The sequence below is a fragment of the Oncorhynchus keta genome, chromosome 31, assembly GCF_023373465.1.
Source record: "Oncorhynchus keta strain PuntledgeMale-10-30-2019 chromosome 31, Oket_V2, whole genome shotgun sequence".
Classification (NCBI taxonomy): domain Eukaryota; kingdom Metazoa; phylum Chordata; class Actinopteri; order Salmoniformes; family Salmonidae; genus Oncorhynchus; species Oncorhynchus keta.
The window spans coordinates 22156136-22176359 of NC_068451.1; the positions used below are offsets into that span (position 1 = coordinate 22156136).

General features: G+C 42.3%; 1 protein-coding gene across 1 annotated transcript; it reads right to left on the reverse strand.

Moving 5' to 3' along the window:
- Nucleotides 1-4423: 4423 nt before the first annotated feature.
- Nucleotides 4424-6684, reverse strand: LOC118373821 (urokinase plasminogen activator surface receptor-like). The gene is made up of 5 exons (XM_035760071.2): nucleotides 6538-6684; nucleotides 5969-6079; nucleotides 5716-5862; nucleotides 5257-5367; nucleotides 4424-4666 (listed from the first exon to the last, which is right to left on the reverse strand). The coding sequence occupies exons 1-5, from the start codon at nucleotides 6650-6652 to the stop codon at nucleotides 4464-4466; spliced, it is 687 nt and encodes a 228-aa protein (XP_035615964.2). The 5' UTR covers nucleotides 6653-6684; the 3' UTR covers nucleotides 4424-4463.
- Between the last annotated feature and the right edge of the window lie 13540 nt (nucleotides 6685-20224).

Here is a 20224-nt window from a genome sequence, read left to right on the forward strand (position 1 = left end):
CAGTGATGACCAGTTTACAGAAGAGTGTAGAGTGCAGTGATGTGTCCTATAAGGAGCATTGGTGGCAAATCTGATGGTCGAATGGTAAAGCACATCTAGTCACTCGAGAGCACCCTTACCTGCCAATCTATAAATGACATCTCCATAATCTAGCATGGGTAGGATGGTCATCTGAATCGAGGTTAGTTTGGCAGCTGGGGTGAAAGAGGAGCAATTATGATAGAGGAAACCAAGTCTAGATTTAACTTTAGCTTGCAGCTTTGATATGTGCAGAGAGAAGGACAATGTACTGTCTAGCCATACTCTCAAGTACTTGTATGAGATGACTAGGTTAAGGGCAGAGAAAGCTTGTTAGACACAAAGAAAGCTTTGTTGTAGAGTGTTTAACACAAAACCCGGGGAGGGGCCAGTTGAGTATAAGACTGTATAATCTGCATATAAATGGATGACAGAGCTTCCTAATGCCTGAGCTATGTTGTTGATGTAAATTGAGAAGAGCGTGGGGCCTAGGATCGAGCCTTGGTGGCAGACAGTGGCTGAGACAGCAGATGTTCTGACCTTATACACTGCACTCTTTGAGAGAGGTAGTTAGCCAACCAGGCCAAAGACCCCTCAGAGACACCAATACTCCTTAGCCGGCCCACAAGAATGGAATGGTCTACCGTATCAAAAGCTTTGGCCAAGTCAATAAAAATAGAAGCAAACATTGCTTAGAATCATGGGCAACGGTGACATCATTGAGGACCTTTAAGGTTGCAGTGACACATCCATAACCTGAGCAGAAACCAGATTGCACACCAGAGAACTATAGACATCAAGAAAACCAGTCAGTTGATTATTGACAAGTTTTTCCAAAACCTTTGATAAACAGGGCAAAATAGAAATAGGCCAATAACAGTTAGGATCAGCATGATCTCCCCCTTTAAATAAAGGACGAACCTTGGCTGCCTTCCAAACAATGGGAACCTGTCTAATTGCATACTATCTACAGACTGTACATTAAAGATAAAGATTTTCACTGAAAGTACTATTATATTGTTTATTGATTGACTATGGTTTTCTAAATCTTCCAACAGTGCTAATTTGAGATTAATTGGAGATAAATGATTTTTCAGCCATTCCTGAACCTGTAACCAGAAATAAGCGACATAGGGGCAATACCAAAATAAGTGATCCAATGATTCTGTCTATTCGCAGAAAAATCTGCAGAGCTGAGATTGTCGTATGCCCCATATATATAACATTCGGTTTGCAGGAAGAATTTTGGAAAAACTTGAATCAAGCGTTGTTTTGCATATCAGTTCATAAACCACGTGCCATGGAATCAGCACATCGAAAATCTCTTCCCAACTATTTTGCAACCTACATGGTGCCGCAGTCAACATTTTGGTCCTCAAATAAAACTGATGTCTTCTTTCAATGATCTTTTTTGACAGTATTGTTCTTTAATAAAGGCAGACAAACAAGTTCCTTACCGTCTTCTACTTCCACTTCCACTTGCGTCCTGCATTTTTACAGTAATTCTGCAATCAGCTTATTGTAATTTTGGTTAGAACAAACATTTCCATATACACTATATATGCAAAAGTATGTGGACACCCCTTCAAATTAGTGGATTTGGCTATTTCAGCCACACCCACTTCTAACAGGTTTCTAAAATTGAGCACACAGCTATGCAATCTCCATACACAAAGATTTGCAGTAGAATGGCCTTACTTTAGAGCCGAGTGACTTTCAACGTGCAACTGTCATTGGATGCCATCTTTCCAAGTCAGTTTGTAAAATTTCTGCCCTGCTAGAGCTTCCCCGGAAGCGGCTCAGCCGTGAACTAGTGGGCAACACAAGCTCACAGAACGGGGCCGCCGAGTGCTGAAGTGCGTAGCGCGTAAAAACACTCACTACGGAGTTCCAAATCTCCTCTGGAAGCAACGTCAGGACAATAACTGTTCATCGGGAGCTTCATGAAATGGGTTTCCATGGCCAAGCTGCCACACACAAGCCTATGCCGAGCATACACAGTCTGCAATCAAACAGAAGAAAAAGAAGCAGCAGGGAGGCAGAGAATAAAGTATACTATCTAGACTGTATATGTGTGTACGGGGCCTCACTCTGGTTTTGTAACTTTTCTGTTTATATATTTTTCGTTCATCGTTTTTCGATGCCGAGCATTGGATGGTGTAAAGCTTGCCGCCATTGGAGTCTGGAGCAGTGGAAATGCATTCTTTGGAGTGATGAATCACGCTTCACCATCTGGCAGTCCGACGGACGAATCTGGGTTTGACAGATGCCAGGAGTACGCTACCTGCCCCTTAGTTCCAGTGAACTCTTAATGCTACAGTGTACAATGACATTCTAGACGATTCTGTGCTTCTAACTTTGTGGCAACAGTTTTGGGAAGGCCCTTGCCTGTTTCAGCATGACAATGCCCCCATGCACAAAGCAAGGTCAATAGAGAAATGGTTTGTTGAGATTAGTGTGGAAGACCTTGACTGGCCAGCACAGAGCCCTGACCTCAACACATTGAACAGCTTTGGGAGGAATTGGAACGCTGCCTATGAGCCAAGCCTAATCGCCCAACATGGGTGCTGACCTTACTAATGCTCTGGTGGCTGAATGTAAGCAAGTCCCCGCAATAATGTTCCAACATCTAGCGGAAAGCCTTCCCAGAAGAGTGGAGGTTGTTATAGCAGCGAAAGTGGGGACCAACTCCATATCAATGCCATGATTTTGGAATGAGATATTCAACTCATAGGTGTCCACATACTTTTGGTCATGTTTGTTAACTGCACATGTGACATAACTCCACCTTTCCTATTCATAATATCATTAAGACCATTTCTTTGTAAAAAAAATTAAAAAATGTTTATCAATTAGTATATTTGAATTGAACCATATTATTTGTAGTACTATTTGTTGTGCCTTTTCTGGAGGATGAAACTGGAATTGCAACCAGCTTTGTATGGCTTGTTATAGAAAGGGTCATATTTTGAAAAAGGTTCCATTTTCAAGTAAGTGAAAGTGAAAGGTAATCTGGATAAAGGGAAAAGGGCACCGTTTTAACAAGGGGGTGATACATTCTTACTAATCTACTGGAGAACCAGTTCTGGTTTAAGTATAACCTTTGTATGACTGATGCTTTTAGTGAGACGTTTAATGCATTAATATTGAATAATTTTAGCCCCCCGAACTCATATTCATTATATAAATAACAAAGAGCTGCAGTCGGTTTTGGAATGGGTGGCAAGTAATAAGATAGTACTGTCACGCCCTGATCTGTTTCACCTGTCCTTGTGCTTGACTCCAGGTGTTGCCCATCTTCCACACGTATCCCCTGGGTATTTATACCTGTGTTTTCTGTCTGTCTGTGCCAGTTTGTCTTGTTTGTCAACTAAACCAGCATTTTGGTTCACCCCAGTCGCTCTTTTCTTGCCCTCCTGGTTTTTGCCCATTACCTGTCCTGACTCTGAGCCCGCCTGCCTGACCACTCTGCCTGACCCTGCCTGTCTTGTACCTTGGACCCACTACTATGGATTATCGAACCCCTGCCTGCCTTGACCTGTTGTTGGCGTTCCCCGGTTGTTACAATGAACATTGTTACTTCAACACAGTCTGCACTTGGGTCTTACCTGAAACCTGATAACTACTAAATATTTTAAAAACGTAAAGCATTGTATTTGGGACAAACCATTCACTAAACCTCAACTAAATCTTGAAATGAATATTGTGGATTTTTTTAAATGTATTTATTCATTGCCTTATTGGAGGGGGAAGGAGGTTGTGAGAATAGTCAGCTCATCTATTCAGTAATTCATATACTTTAATTTACAAAATTCATCTTGTTCATCAATTAGGCATTGGAAATACATTAACAATTTACACATCCAGTGACATATTTAATTGTAAGTATATTTCTGCCATGTTAAAAATGGGATTCAATAGCCTTTTTATGTTGTACAGAATGTTAAAATAATGTGAAAGCTAACAATGCTAATGATTTGAAGCAATGTACAACACTTGCTTAGATTGGCAGATGCCTCACCAAACATCCATGTCTCACTGACACAGGGCCTTGAAGAGAGAAGAGGGTGGGTATGTGTAGGGATTATGGGATGGGTGTTGGTTGTGGGTGTGTTTTTTTAATGAGAGCTGTCCCTAAAATAAAATGGCTATAGTGCATTCCACAGGTGGCTGCAGCATTACGCTAGTGGGGGTGGAGGGGTTGGGTTAAACCTACACAATGTGAAGCCCCAAGGGAGTGTCTAACGAAAGGGGCTATTCCAACAAATCCATTATTAATACACACAACAGGTAGTTGTGGAGACTGGGGAGATGGGGGGGGTGGGGGGTGGACAATGACAGGGAGGCTCCTGTTACGATGGAACTACTAAATAGAATGAGGCAATGCCCAGAAGAGGAAAGGGGGGGAGAGAAGGGGAGGCAAGGAGGTGAAGGGACGGTGTCTCTCAGTGGAACAGGACCACAGAGACCATGGATGTCACCAGGAGCAGGAGGCTCAGTCCGATGCTCTGGGCGTTATTACACAGGTTTCCCTCGCAGCACTTCATGTCAATGCCCATGGTGGGTCCCAGCGCTCCTGACATGTCTCCCACACAGATGCTCTTGGAGGCACATCCCTTCATTGTCATCTTCTCGCCACCCATGTTCACTAGCAGCACACATAAGACAATGTTACTGATATTCTCAAGACTCAATGCTTCAAAGGTGTGTACATTGGATAAAACTTTCAGCCCATTCCGTTATGGAATACACCAGGAGGTGCCGATTCTGTAGGTACCAGATTACATTTGGACCTGGGAAATATGAAGCTATACAGTCCACTAGGGGCAAAGTGAGTGCCTACTACCATCTAGCACTAGGGGTTAGGGTTAGGAGTTAGGGCAAAGGTTATCTAAAAGGATTAGGGGAAGGGTTAGTTAACATGCTAAGTAGTTGCTAACTAGCTAAAATGCTAAAGTTGTCAGTGATGAGATACAAACACCCTTTGGGTTGCTAGATGTTCGCATTATATGCCCACCCATCCACTCTGACCAACCACCCTCCTTACGTGTTTGCCTTAAGTAACATTCTATCTGATGTAATTATACCAAACATATCATATTATCCTAATTATGGGTGTCCCGGATTTACGTTTACTATGTTATGTCTAGTCTATGAGATCAGTCAGAGACTAAAGGAAGAGGTTTAGGAATGTAAAGAATGTGCTGATAACGGCGCGCCATTAATCTGACACACTACCTATTGTTGAGATACAGCGGTCCTCGTCTCCCTCACAGCTCAGCGCGCTCGTGCAGTCCGTTCCGGTACAGGTGAAGCACTTCTTGCCATTAGGGGTGGTTTTAGTAGATTCTACAGGATAGGTGATTCCACGTTTTACTCCCAGCTCACCACAAACCAAAATAGCTTCATTCTATTCCTTATAACAGCCTAATTCAATTATTCCTCTATGTTGAAAACACTTGGCAGCTGTTAAATCATTTCGCTAAATAAATCGTTTGCTTGTATTTCATTTTTAGGTAGACATGTCAATTTAAGAATTGAGTTAAAGTCTAATTCAGAAACTCAAACTTTCCTCATAGAACTGTCAATTAAAACAATTAATTTCAACTCAACCTTTCAACATGCTATCAAATCGAATGTTTTAATAGTAGCATTTACTGACGCTACCAGACAATAGATTCTCATTGAGATAGTTACCAGGGATGCTTTTGGAGTTGCAGAGGTCTGTATTGCAGCATGTGCTGGCTATCATAGTGCGCATCATTCCAAAATTCACCGATGCAGTGAGACACTGTGCAGGCACTGAGCAAGACTTCAGGTTCACATCGGATAATGTTGTACCACCTGGAAATAGAAAGAATAGGTCGGGACAAGCAAATACAGGTAAAAAAAAAAAAGTTTTGTCGTCAGGCTAAAACTTGTGAGCTAAATGAACCTGCCTTTAATTTACCCATATAGGATGTAATCCGCGTGTTTCCACATTGGGTTGGACAGTCAGTCTCCTTGTCCGTGCATGCTCCCGATTCTCCTGGTGTGCACTCAAAGCACTTGAGTGAATATGCTGAGAAGGTGAAAAGTTACAGCATCCCATTACTTGAAATTCCGTTCATAAATGACCAGGGATATAATAGACTAAAATGTGGACACTGTTCTTTGGCTGAAATGCATTTGTCATTCAAAAGGTAAGTTGATCAATGCTGTTGAAGTTAAATATATTACAGCTTCATTATAGTTCCAAACTGTTGGCTATAAGGCTAAACTGAAATTGCAAAAACGTATAATAATTGCTGAACTTGATCTTCAAAGCAGTAATAAGTAATAAAAAAAGATATGGGTTATAGCTATATATATATATATATATATATATATATATATATATATATATATATATATATATATATATATATAGATAGATAGATAGATAGATAGATAGATAGATAGATAGATAGATAGATAGATAGATAGATAGATAGATAGATAGATATTTAAAATAAATGATCATCAACATGCAATTCTTACCTTTGGGGAGTATCAAGCTCACAAGGATGGGTACAATAAGGTACATTTTGACTTGGAGCTGAAGGAGGTGAAATGATTTAGTGTGTGCCAAGTTACCGCATTTATCTGTTATCATTTAGAGGTGTGGTATATGTTTGTCGAGATGCATCCACACTCAGAGCTATCGAAATCCAATGTGTTCAATAATTGAGCTTTAAATACAGTATTCTGTTGCAAAACATACCATTTGTACAATGTGGCAATGTTTTGAATTTTCACATTTAGTTTTCTGTGTTTTTACAGCCTGGAATTAAACCGCATTCCCTTTTTACTTTTTTCACTGCTCAGAGCTCTGTAAAAACCTTCACAATTTCAAAATAAAAAATACATGTAAAAAAATATAATTTTATTTTTGGATAGGCCTCCACCAACTTTGCACACATCTTTCAAAGTTTCTCAAAGTCAATCAAGTTGTTTTGCAGATCATTGCAGTCAAAAATATGACAGCACCATTGTGAATATGATTTTATTCCCTTTTATTTATGCTGTTGTGTTTACTGTTGTTAAATCTATCTTTTGTCATTTGCAATGAGAAAACACTGATTTAATAACAGTAAATAAAACAAGTTAAATTATAGTCACAATGGCGTTATAGGTGACTCAGGTGTTTCCACTGTCTTGTCTGGGTAAGAGACAGTTTTCTTTCAATAAGAAAGTGTGGTTTTGGACTTGTGTTTTGTGTTATAGTCCTGCTAAAAGGAGAAAGTCTCTCCCAGTGTCAGGTCTCAAGCAGACTGGATCAGGCCTAAAGGCGTCAGCATGCTTCAGGTTGTCTGGCGGCTAGCCAAAGTCGGCTAGGTGAACCAAATGAGTGTGCTTGCATACTCCAAGACCTTCACTTGAAAAAACAAGAAAAATCAATCAATCAATCAATCAAATCAGCTGATGACATCAGCTGATGTCACAAAGTGCTGTACAGAAACCCAGCCTAAATCCCCAAGCAGCAAGCAATGCAGGTGTAAAAGCACAGTTGCTAGGAAAAACTCCCTAGAAAGGCCAGAACCTAGGAAGAAACCTAGAGAGTAACCAGGCTATGAGGGGTGGCCAGTCCTCTTCTGGCTGTGCTGGGTGGAGATTGTAACAGAACATGGTCAAGATGTTCAAATGTTCATAGATGACCAGCAGGGTCAAATAATAATAATCACAGTGGTTGTAGAGGGTACAACAGGTCAGCACCTCAGGAGTAAATGTCAGTTGGCTTTTCATAGCCGATCATTCAGAGTATCTCTACCGGTCCTGCTGTCTCTAGAGATTTGAAAACAGCAAGCCTGGGATAGGTAGCACGTCCAGTGAACAGGTCAGGGTTCCATAGCCGCAGGCAGAAGAGTTGATACTGGAGCAGCAGCACGACCAGGTGGACAGGGGACAGAAAAGAGTCATCAGGCCAGCTAGTCTTGAGGCATGGTCCTAGGGCTCAGGTCCTCCGAGAGAGAGAGAAAAAAGAAAGAAAGAAAGAAAGAAGGAGAGAAAGAGAGAAAGAAAGAAAGAGAAAGAGAGAGAAAAACAGAGACTTGAGAGAGCATACTTAAATTCACACAGGACACCGGATAAGACAGGAGAAATACTCCAGATATAACAGACTGACCCTAGCCCCCCGACACATAAACTATTGCAGCATAAATAATGGAGGTTGAGACAGGAGGGGTCGGGAGACACTGTGGCCCGCCCGACAATACCCCCGGACAGGGCCAAACATGCAGGATATAACCCCACCCACTTTGCCAAAGCACAGCCCCCACACCACTAGAGGGATATCTTCAACCACCAACTAACCATCCTGAGACAAGGCAGAGTATAGCCCATGAAGATCTCCCCCACGGCACAAACCCAAGGGGGGACGCCAACCCAGACAGGGATACCACGTCAGTGACTCAACCCACTCAAGTGACGCACCCCTTAGGGAAGGCATGGAAGAGCACCAGTAAGCCAGTGACTTAGCCCCTGTAATAGGGTTTGAGGCAGAGAATCCCAGTGGAGACCGTAGCGTACGTGTAGGTATGTACGGCAGGACCAAATCGGAAAGATAAGTAGGAGGAAGGCCATGTAATGCTTAGCAGTAAAACCTTGAAATCAGCCCTTGCCTTGACAGGAAGCCAGTGTAGAGAGGCTAGCACTGGAGTAATATGATCAAATATTTTGGTTCTAGTCAAGATTCTAGCTGCCGGGGCCTCCCGGGTGGCGCAGTGGTCTAAGGCTGAGTTCAAGCTCAGGCTCTGTCGCAGCTGGCCGTGACCGGGAGGTACATGGGGCAGCGCACAATTGGGAGGGTTTGGCTGGCAGGGATATCCTTGTCTCATCGCGCACTAGCGACTCCTGTGGCGGGCCGGGCACAGTGCGCGCTGACCAGGTCACTAGGTGTACGGTGTTCCCTCTGACACATTGGTGCGGCTGGCTTCCGGGTTGGATGCGCGCTGTGTTAAGAAGCAGTGCGGCTTAGTGGGGTTGTGTTTCGGAGGACGCATGGCTCTCGACCTTCGCCTCTCCCGAGTCCGTACGGGAGTTGTAGCGATGAGACAAGATAGTAACTACTAATAATTGGATGCCACAAAATTGGGGAGAAAAAAAGGGGGTCAAAATATATTTTTTTTTCTTTGAAAAAAAGATTCTAGCTGCCGTGTTTAGCACTAACTGAAGTATATTTAGTGCTTTACCCGGGTAGCCGGAAAGTAGAGCATTGGAGTAGTCTAACCTAGAAGTGACAAAAGCATGGATACATTTTTTGCAAAAAAGGGGCAATAGTACCGTTTGTCCATTTTGAAACGCCGTAGTCAGAATTAATCTAACATAACTCAAGAAATCTGTCATTAAGGTAAATTATTTCAGAAACTAGGTGTATGTCACACATCACTACTTCACATGAGAGGCATTTGAAGTAAAAAAAATTTAAAAAAATCATCAAAATGCATTTTTTGGAAGAAATGCCTTCTGGAACATCATACACAAACATGTATGCCATCTGTATATACAAGTTAAATTACGAGCGTAGTTGGTTTAGCCATGGGAAAAGACAGGAACCTTCCCACTAGCCATGATTGGCTGAAATAATGGATGGGCTGGACATGCCAAGAGATGAGTTCAGATTGGTCTAAAGCGAAAGAGAACACTGTTGTATAAAACACATGTCTGGATTACATCTTCAAATTAAGGGCAACCATGGCATCTGTGACAGAGAGGGAGAAGTGTTCATCCATGTAACGTTATATGGGTAAGACAGTCTAACTAGCTACATTTTGAGATATTATACATTTCCAATTTTGTCAGAAAGTTGTTTTCATTGCAAATTAAAGAGTACCATTAGCTAGCTAGCTATCATTAGCTGGGAGGCCTGCTTACTAGCTAAAGTTATGTGCATGATCTGTGTAGTAATGGTATTCGCATTGCTATGTATTTGCATTGCTAGTTATAGCCTAATGTTAGCTAGCTAACTAACATTGAACCATTGGCATTATGGTTAATTGTTTAGCTAGCTATCTGCATGTCTAAACAAAAGACTATGCAATAAACCATTTCACTGTACCGTTTACACCTTCTAACAAGCTAGAAACTAACCAAAACATTGTTTAGAAAGTTGCTTTTAGTTGCCTGGTTTGCTAGATTGACATACACTGAATTCATTTTTAAATGGATGGATGTATTCGTGTTTGCACCAGTTATTCTATTTTAGACCCCCAGGCTGCTGATGTCATGCAGCCTGTCAATTTTGTAATTATACAATAATTACAACGACAAGTTTGATGTTGGACGACAATAGAATGTTCATGATGTCTCTGTGATAACTGTATACAGACATGTTGATAGAAGTAGTACAAACCATTCTTGATATTAAAATCTTTGGTTGTACACTAACATACTCACTGTTTGGTGCAGTATTTCTCAATAAAAAAAATAGCATGAAAAGTGTTGTGTTGGCTTTGCCCCAAATGTAACACTTTGTATTTTGGCTTTTTTGCAGTACTAAGTGCCTTGCTGCAAACATGATTTGGAATGGGTTTCTCAGCACAGGCTTTCACTCTGTCATACAGGCCAGTGTGAAGCGACTGCGATATTGTTGATTCATCCAAATGCAGTTTGACGTTTTTTGTCACGAATCCTGTTCTGGAGACAGCTCTGCAGAGTGGTCACTTGCTGGCACCCTAACATTAACCCTAACCACACAACTAACCCTAATGCCTAACCACATGTATTACCTCGACTAACCCGTACCCCCACACATTGACTCGGCACAGGTGCTGTCACAGGATTCTTCTGTTGAAGGAGAGGTGGACCAAAATGCAGCGTGGTTATTGTGATACATCTTTAATGAAGATGATAAATTAATAATATACTAAACAAGAAATGTGTGTGTGTGTGTGTGTGTGTGTGTGTGTGTGTGTGTGTGTGTGTGTGTGTGTGTGTGTGTGTGTGTGTGTGTGTGTGTGTGTGTGTGTGTGTGTGTGTGTGTGTGTGTGTGTGTGTGGGGGGGGTGGGGGGGGACAGCCCTATCTGGTGTAACAAAGACAGGAACAATCACCCACAAAACCCAACACCAAACAGGCTACCTAAATATGGCTCCCAATCAGAGACAATGACTACCACCTGCCTCTGATTGAGAACCATATCAGGCCCAAACACAGAAACAGACAAACAAGACATCCAACATAGAATGCCCACTCAGATCACACCCTGACCAAACAAAACATAGAACATACAAAGCAAACTATGGTCAGGGTGTGACAGGTGCCCATTGTATATATAGCCTCGTTATTGTTATTTTTATTGTTTTACTTTTTTTTGTACCTCAGTTTATTTAGTAAATATTTTCTTAACTCTTATTTTTCTTAAAAATGCATTGTTGGTTTAAGGGCTTGTAGGTAAGCATTTCACGGTAAGGTCTACCTGTTGTATTCAGCGCATGTGACAAACAGCATTTGATTTGACTACTAACTACTACTAAATTAAGACCAACAAGCAAGTTATTTACAATATAAGACATTTTGACAGAACACAGACTTGAATTGTATGAATATGCATGGCATGAGACTGATGGATTTGTTTACTGTGTTCTACTGTTTTCTTAGTTATTTGCTTCTGGATACACAGTCTCTGATAAGAGAGACATTTGGACAGGAGTTCATGTTGACCTTACGAGCAATTAGGAGGATGGCCTGCAAAACGGCAAACCAGTGTGGCTTTGTCAAGAAATACAGAGCTGCTCATAGAGGGACCATAGCTAATTGGCGAGCCACACCACACAGAGCATGTCTGGGGACTTTTCGTCAAGGCAACATAGATCCCATGGGCCCCTCCACACTATAGCAGCCCTTTAACCCTAATTGAGATTTGCCATGGGCAAAGCTGGATGACTCATGTCATCTCTCCCCCTTAACCCATTTATGCAGGTAAGAACCACATTCAAAGATTAATTAAAGTATTTTTTTTTTAAAACAAGCAGAGTACATGCAGGAGTCATCCAGCTTGGCCCAGGTTGCCTCCATGGGGGTTACTTTAGTTTCAGGCCCTGCTTAGACTAAATTAAACCACATTTTTTTATACCTTGGAATGTTTACTTAAGCCCTTGACCAACAATGCAGTTCAAGAAATAGAGTTAAGAAAATATTTACTAAATAAACAAGTCATTTTTTCACTAAAAAGTAACACAATAAAATAACATGTAGGTAGGGGTAAAGTTTTTTATATTTTTATTTATTTATTTAACTAGGCAAGTCAGTTAAGAACAAATTCTTATTTTCAATGACGGCCTAGGAACAGTGGGTTAACTGCCTGTTCAGGGGCAGAACGACAGATTTGTACCTTGTCAGCTTGGGGTTTTGAACTTGCAACCTTCCGGTTACTAGTCCAATGCTCTAAAAACAAAAGGGGGGTGTCAATGTCAATAGGCCGGGTGACCATTTGATTCATTGTTCAGCAGTCTTATGGCTTGGGGGTAGAAGCTGTTAAGGAGCCTTTTGGACTTAGACGTGGCGCTCCGGTACCGCTTGCCGTGCGGTAGCAGAAAGAACTGTCTATGACTTGGGTGACTGGAGTCTTTGACTATTTTTTGGGTCTTCCTCTGACACCGCCTAGTATATAGGCCCTGGACGGCAGGAAGCTCGGCCCCAGTGATGTACTGGGCCGTACTACCGTCTGTAGCACCTTGTGGTCGGATGCCATACCAAAATTGAATCAAATTTTATTGGTTAGCAGATGTTAATGAGAGTGTAGCGAAATGCTTGTGCTTCTAGTTCCGACAGTGCAGTAATATTGTTGAAGAAAAGGCAATATTTTTACATCCGTTCTCAGAACATTTTAAAAACTGAACGGTCAGGAAACATATGGCTTCATTCCCAGAACCAATTGGAAACAAAAAACGTACATCCCCACAACTTCCAAGGAACCAAATGTGCTAGCTGGGAAGTGCCTGGCCGCAAACAGCATGCATGCTTTAGAATGGGTTTTTCAGTACATGCTTTCACTGTTTTCACTCTGTCTTACAGGCCAGTGTGAAGCAACTTAAAGTTAAAGTTGCTGATCCATCCCAACGCAGGAAAGCGTTTTCCGTCATGAATCTTGTTCTCGAGGCATCCCCTCGCTCCCTCCTTCCCTCTCTCCCCTCCCTCCCTCCCTCTCTCCCTCCCTCCCCCTTCCCTCTCTCCCCTCCCTATTGGTCACTTGCTGGCACCCCAACTTTAACCCTAACCACACTACTAACCCTAATGCCTTAACCTTAAATTAAGGCCAAAAAGCACATTTTGGTTTTCATGAATGTTTACAATACAGCCAATTTTTTTTTTAACCAATTTTGTGGTATCCAATTGTTTTTAGTAGCTACTATCTTGTCTCATCGCTACAACTCCCGTACGGGCTCAGGAGAGACGAAGGTTGAATGTCATGTGTCCTCTGATACACAACCCAACCAAGCCGCACTGCTTCTTAACACAGCGCGCATCTAACCCGGAAGCCAGCCGCACCAATGTGTCGGAGAAAACACTGTGCACCTGGCAACCTTGGTTAGCGCACACTGCGCCCGGCAACAGGAGTTGCTGGTGCACGATGAGACAAGGATTTCCCTACCGGCCAAACCCTCCCTAACGACGCTAGGCCAATCGTGCATCGCCCCACGGACCTCCCAGTCGTGGCCAGTTACGGCAGAGCCTGGGCGCGAACCCAGAGTCTCTGGTGGCGCAGCTGGCGCTGCAGTACAGCGCTCTTAACCACTGCGCCGCCCGGGAGGCACTCAATATAGCCAATTTTGACTGTGTAGCTTGCCCATGTTGCCAAAATAGCTCAGTTCTGCCTCAAGGAGAAGACTCATGATATAAAATACAGTATATACCTGCTATCCAGACACAGTTTAGTTTCTCCAACCTCAGCCATAGTAGCTGTGACAAAATGAGCATATGTGTTTAATTACATCTTTTTAGATGATACTGTACTAGAAAGCCAAAGAATGGGTTTGAGAAGGAAATGATCAGGGCTGGATACAACCCAAAATAATTATTGAATGTCAATCTTATGGAGGAAGTCAGTAAGGCTGTTGAGAATGCAAGAGTTGCAGCAAGCAAAGCAACATGAAATGAGGGGCTTCCTAATGAGGCACTAGTTTCCTAATTTACTGACAGTTCTGTTGTCAAAATGGTATCCCCATAATCACTGCTTTCGGTGTACGCACCCAAAATGTCCTCTCCCTCTACAGTGTATACATTCTCTTTCTCTACTTTGAGTGCTGACATCTTGTCTTTGTCTGGTGGCCAGGTGTGTGTTATTTCTGCCTCATATTGACCCAATCATAGCCATTTCCTTTGTCTCCATGCGTCAGACCTGCTGTTTACAGTATCTCTCGCTCTGGTTTGTGGTCTGCACATCTATGCCAACCTACATCTGGTTCTTGTAACTGTTTGTGCCCGTGGTCTGCATACCCGTCTCCCTGAGCATGAATAAGCCCATGTATGGACACCAAGCCCCCATAGGGTGTTTGCCTTGTGCCTAGAGGCTGACAGCTGTTCATCATCCAGACAGGAAACACAGTGGCAAGTCTAGTGATGACTGCAGAAGGAAATATGTCCAACAGATCAACAGTGACATTGAAACCAATGTAAATTGATATTTCAAAGTATTTAAAGGTCCAATGCAGCCATTTTCTCTCAATATCAAATCATTTCTGGATTGTTTACAATTAAAATGGTTAAAAATACATTTGTATTTATTTTAATTTTTTTATTTAACCTTTATTTAACCAGGCAGGCCAGTTGAGAACAAGTTCTTATTTATAACTGCGACCTGGCCAAGATAAAGCAAAGCAGTGCGACAAAAAACAACAACAGAGTTACACATGGGATTAACAAACATACAGTCAATAACACAATAGAAAATCTGTATACAGTGTGTGCAAATGAAGCAAGGAGGTAAGGCAATAAATAGGCCATAGTGGCGAAATAATTACAACTTAACAATTTACACTGGAGTGCTAGAAGTGCAGATGAGGATGTGCAAGTAGAAATACTGGTGCGCAAAAGAGCAGAAAAATAATAATAATAAAAAATATGGGGATGAGGTAGGTAGTTGGTTGGATGGACTATTTACATGCTTGAAGTTAGTGAGGGAGATATGAGTCTCCAACTTCAGTAATTTTTGCAATTCGTTCCAGCAATTGGCAGCAGAGAACTGGAATATACCTGCTGGAGCGTTTTCTATGGGTGGGTGTTGCTATGGTGACCAGTGAGCTGAGATAAGGTGGAGCTTTACCTAGCAAAGACTTATAGATGACCTGGAGCCAGTGGGTTTGGCGATGAATATGTGGTGAGGACCAGCCAATGAGTGCATACAGGTCGCAATGGTGGGTAGTATATGGGGCTTTGGTGACAAAACGGATGACACTGATAGTAGCGTAGAGAAGAGTGTTGGAGGCTATTTTCTAAATGACATTGCCGAAGTCAAGGATCGGCAGGATAGTCAGTTTTACGAGGGTATGTTTGGCAGCATGAGTGAAGGAGGCTTTGTTGCGAAATAGGAAGCTGAATCTAGATTTAATTTAGGAATGGAGATGCTTAATATGAGTCTGGAAGGAGAGTTTACAGTCTAATTAGACACCTAGGTATTTATAGTTGTCCACATATTCACAAGTCAGAACCGTCCAGAGTAGAACATAGCTTCTTAACAAAGATCAATTTCTTTCTTATTGGTCTATTACCACCTGGTGATGTCACCAGGCAAGCCAAAACTCAATCCCACCAAAGTAGGTGGGATCTTTTCAAACAGCTCTTACACAAAAAAACAGCAACATTGTTTCAACCTCACTGTGTGGAAATATATTTAAGACATAGAAAAAATACTGCACTGGGCCTTTAACATCTGCATCTGACTTAGGTTTGTTAGACGCAAAATAGTCATCTCTCCACTGTAGTAGCTGATGTGTGATGAGCTCCACATCCCCCTGTCATACAATGCAATATACACTGAGTCTACAAAACATTAAGATCACCTTCCTAATATTGTACAAAACATTAAAAACACCTTCCTAATATTCAGTTGTGCCCCCTTTTTCCGTCAGAAATGCCTCAATTTGTCAGGGAATGGAGTCTACAAGGTGTCAAGCGTTCCACAGGAAGGCTGGCCCATGTTGACTCAAGTGCGTCCCACAATTGTGTCAAGTTGGCTGGATGTCCTTTGGGTGGTGGACCATTCTTGATACACACAGGAAACTGTTGAGTGTGAAAAACCCAGCAGGATTGCAGTTCTTCACACACTCAAACCGGTGCACCTTGCACCTAATATCATACCCTGTTCAAAAGGCACTTAAATATTTTGTTTTGCCCATTCAACCTTTGAATGGCACATATACATAATCCATGTCTCAATTGTCTCAAGGCTTAAACCTCTTAAGGATCTGCCCCTTTTTTTAAATTTTCACCTAAAATGACATACCCAAATCTAACTGTCTGTAGCTCAGGACCTGAAGCAAGGATATGCATATTCTTGATACCATTTGAAAGGAAACAGAAAGGCCATAATGTGTTCTTCCAGCCCAGGAGCAATTTAGATTTTGGCCATTAGATGGCAGCAGTGTATGTGCAGTTTAAGACTGATCCAGTGAACCATTGAATTTCTGTTCAAAATGTTGTATCAAGACTGCCCAAATGTGCCTAATTGGTTTATTAATACATTTTCAACTTCATAGCTGTGCACTCACTTAAAAGAATAACATGGTATTATTTCACTGTAATAGCTACTGTAAATTGCATTTACATTTACATTTAAGTCATTTAGCAGACGCTCTTATCCAGAGCGACTTACAAATTGGTGCATTCACCTTATGACATCCAGTAGAACAGCCACTTTACAATAGTGCATCTAAATATTTTAAGGGGGGGGGGGGGTGAGAAGGATTACTTTATCCTATCCTAGGTATTCCTTAAAGAGGTGGGGTTTCAGGTGTCTCCGGAAGGTGGTGATTGACTCCGCTGTCCTGGCGTCGTGAGGGAGTTTGTTCCACCATTGGGGGGCCAGAGCAGCGAACAGTTTTGACTGGGCTGAGCGGGAACTTCCTCAGTGGTAGGGAGGCGAGCAGGCCAGAGGTGGATGAACGCAGTGCCCTTGTTTGGGTGTAGGGCCTGATCAGAGCCTGGAGGTACTGAGGTGCCGTTCCCCTCACAGCTCCGTAGGCAAGCACCATGGTCTTGTAGCGGATGCGAGCTTCAACTGGAAGCCAGTGGAGAGAGCGGAGGAGCGGGGTGACGTGAGAGAACTTGGGAAGGTTGAACACCAGACGGGCTGCGGCGTTCTGGATGAGTTGTAGGGGTTTAATGGCACAGGCAGGGAGCCCAGCCAACAGCGAGTTGCAGTAATCCAGACGGGAGATGACAAGTGCCTGGATTAGGACCTGCGCCGCTTCCTGTGTGAGGCAGGGTCGTACTCTGCGGATGTTGTAGAGCATGAACCTACAGGAACGGGCCACCGCCTTGATGTTAGTTGAGAACGACAGGGTGTTGTCCAGGATCACGCCAAGGTTCTTAGCGCTCTGGGAGGAGGACACAATGGAGTTGTCAACCGTGATGGCGAGATCATGGAACGGGCAAGTCCTTCCCCGGGAGGAAGAGCAGCTTCCAGGTGCGATTCGCCACCTGGTCATCAGAAGGGGGAAAGGAGAAGATTCATTGTGTGTCGTCTGCATAGCAATGATAGGAGAGACCATGTGAGGTTATGACAGAGCCAAGTGACTTGGTGTATAGCGAGAATAGGAGAGGGCCTAGAACAGAGCCCTGGGGGACACCAGTGGTGAGAGCGCGTGGTGAGGAGACAGATTCTCGCCACGCCACCTGGTAGGAACGACCTGTCAGGTAGGACGCAATCCAAGCGTGGGCCACGCCGGAGATGCCCAACTCGGAGAGGGTGGAGAGGAGGATCTGATGGTTCACAGTATCGAAGGCAGCCGATAGGTCTAGAAGGATGAGAGCAGAGGAGAGAGAGTTAGCTTTAGCAGTGCGGTTAGATTAACAAGAATTTAAGCTTTCTGCCAGTATCTGATATTTCTATGTCCTGGGAAATGTTCTTGTTACTTACAACCTCATGCTGATCACATTAGCCTATGTTAGCGCAACAGTCCCGCGGGGGACTCACCGATCCCAAAAATCCTTCTTTAACCTGTCTCCTCCACTTCATCTACACTGATTGAAGTGACATCAATAAGGGATCATATCTTTCACCATAGCTTTCATGGAAAGAGCAGGTGTTCCTAATGTTTTGTATACTCAGTGTCTATAATATGTAATTTAGCAGACACTTCTATTCAAAGTGACTAACAGTCATGCATGCATACATAAATGTCAAATATTTATTTAATCAAACCCATTATCCTGGCGTTGCAAGCACCATGCTCTACCAACAGAGGACCAAAATGCTTCAAGCACCTGGTGGAAAGGTGCTATATAAATCCAATCCAATGTTGTTATTATCAACTACCTGTTAGGGCACGTCAGGAATGTGTTGTTCCATGTTCTGATTGGGAGCTAATCCATGAGAAGATGCACCTGACAATCTCAATCCTCTCCCTCCACTTCAGCGAGCCTAAACCATGCCCTGTTTCAGAAGTATCAACGTGCGATGTCCGTTTATTTATCTTTATAAAAAGAAAGTCTGCTCATGTCATATTCTGCTCCCAAGTGCTTCAATTTGACCTGCACCTGGTACAAGATGCTCCTCCAGAACGTTAAGGACCTTCTTTCTCTATTCATATCATTTATTGTTTGCAACAGGGTGTGCCTATTGCTCACACTGACTTCTTGTATTGGTACATGACACATGATCCAATCCCTGCTGACTAACGGGTGCTGGTCTTTATACTTTTCAATAACTTACACTAAAAGTGTGGTCTCCATGTTCCTAAGACTTATAGCTAAAAGTATTGAACTTGTCTCAAATATATCTGTTCTGACACAAACCTGTCTTCTCTAATGTGGGAAGAGTTCTGCAGTTTCACAAACATTTGAGTTTTCCATTTTGTTCTTGATCCAACAAGGATCATTGAGGTTTAGAATATTCTAATAATATTTCTCCCAGAGATGGTATGAGGACTCAGGAAATCTGACGGCCCATGTAATCAAACAACAATAATGTTATTTGTCTGGACAAAAAGTGAAGTGAATTTAAACACTTAACCCTAGTTGTTCCTGTAAGTCACTCTGGATAAGAGTGTCAGCTAAATGACTGAAATATACATTTAATTTGTCCAATAGAACAGAATTGAACAGACTGATACAATGTTTTTCCTATGATTGCAACAATGTCATTGCACAGCCTTGCATCCTAATGAGTGATGAGGGGACAAAGAAATGGGCCAGGAAGCCAAATAACACAAAGAACACTTTGCCCTTGAACTGAAGCTAATATGTCAAATATTTACAAATGATTTACATTTGATTTGGTTGGTGATATTAGTTTGTCACACTCCTGTTTTTACTTTCATTTACTCTGCAAATGAGTTGTTAAGTTTCTATTCCTTCAGTTACATTTTCAGTCAACCTCAAACCTCATGTGATTGGCCCTACTTTTTGAATTGATAAACCCTGACCACTTTCCTTTCTTTCATTGTGTGGTCTATAACCCACATGTTATTAAGATTCGGTTTCTCTCAGTTATGTTTTGTGTCATGAGCCTGTTTCACAACTTCTCGCAAAAAAAAGCGGGCTTTGTCTGTGCTGCTCCTATTTGTTATTGTTTGAATCCGGGAAAACAATCTGGATCCCAGTCGGAGGAACTCACCGCCGATGCCTGAGGGCGTTTTACAGTTTTTTCCTCGTGTAATAGACACCTTAGGGAAATTGGCTGCTCTGTGGTTGCGTGAGAATGAAAAGCTTTTTCAAAGCCCATTACCCTGACAGTGCTAACTTCACCTTTTCAACTCTTCATAATCATTCCAAGTTCATTAACCCACATTTAATACTACCCTGTCGTTATTACAGCATATTTACATTTATCAAAAAAGAAGATAGACTAGGGATCTTGTTTTTGAATAGAAATTAAAGTAAAAAATATTGACTGAACAATAAATCAAATTAAATGTTATCGGTCACATACACGTGATTAGCAGATGTTAATGTGAGTGTAGCGTAATGCTTGTGCTTCTAGTTCCGACAGCGCAGTAATAGCTAACAAGCAATCTAACAATTCCACAACT

Bases quoted from the DNA above. Each gene is read 5' to 3' on its own strand.
- LOC118373821 (XM_035760071.2), bottom strand. From the start codon at position 6,652: ATGATAACAGATAAATGCGGTAACTTGGCACACACTAAATCATTTCAC. The intron at 5,368-5,715 runs GTAACTATCTCA...CCTATCCTGTAG, and splicing joins CAACTCCAAAAGCATCCCTG to AATCTACTAAAACCACCCCT. The intron at 4,667-5,256 runs GTAGTGTGTCAG...GTGTGCTGCTAG, and splicing joins CCGCTGTATCTCAACAATAG to TGAACATGGGTGGCGAGAAG.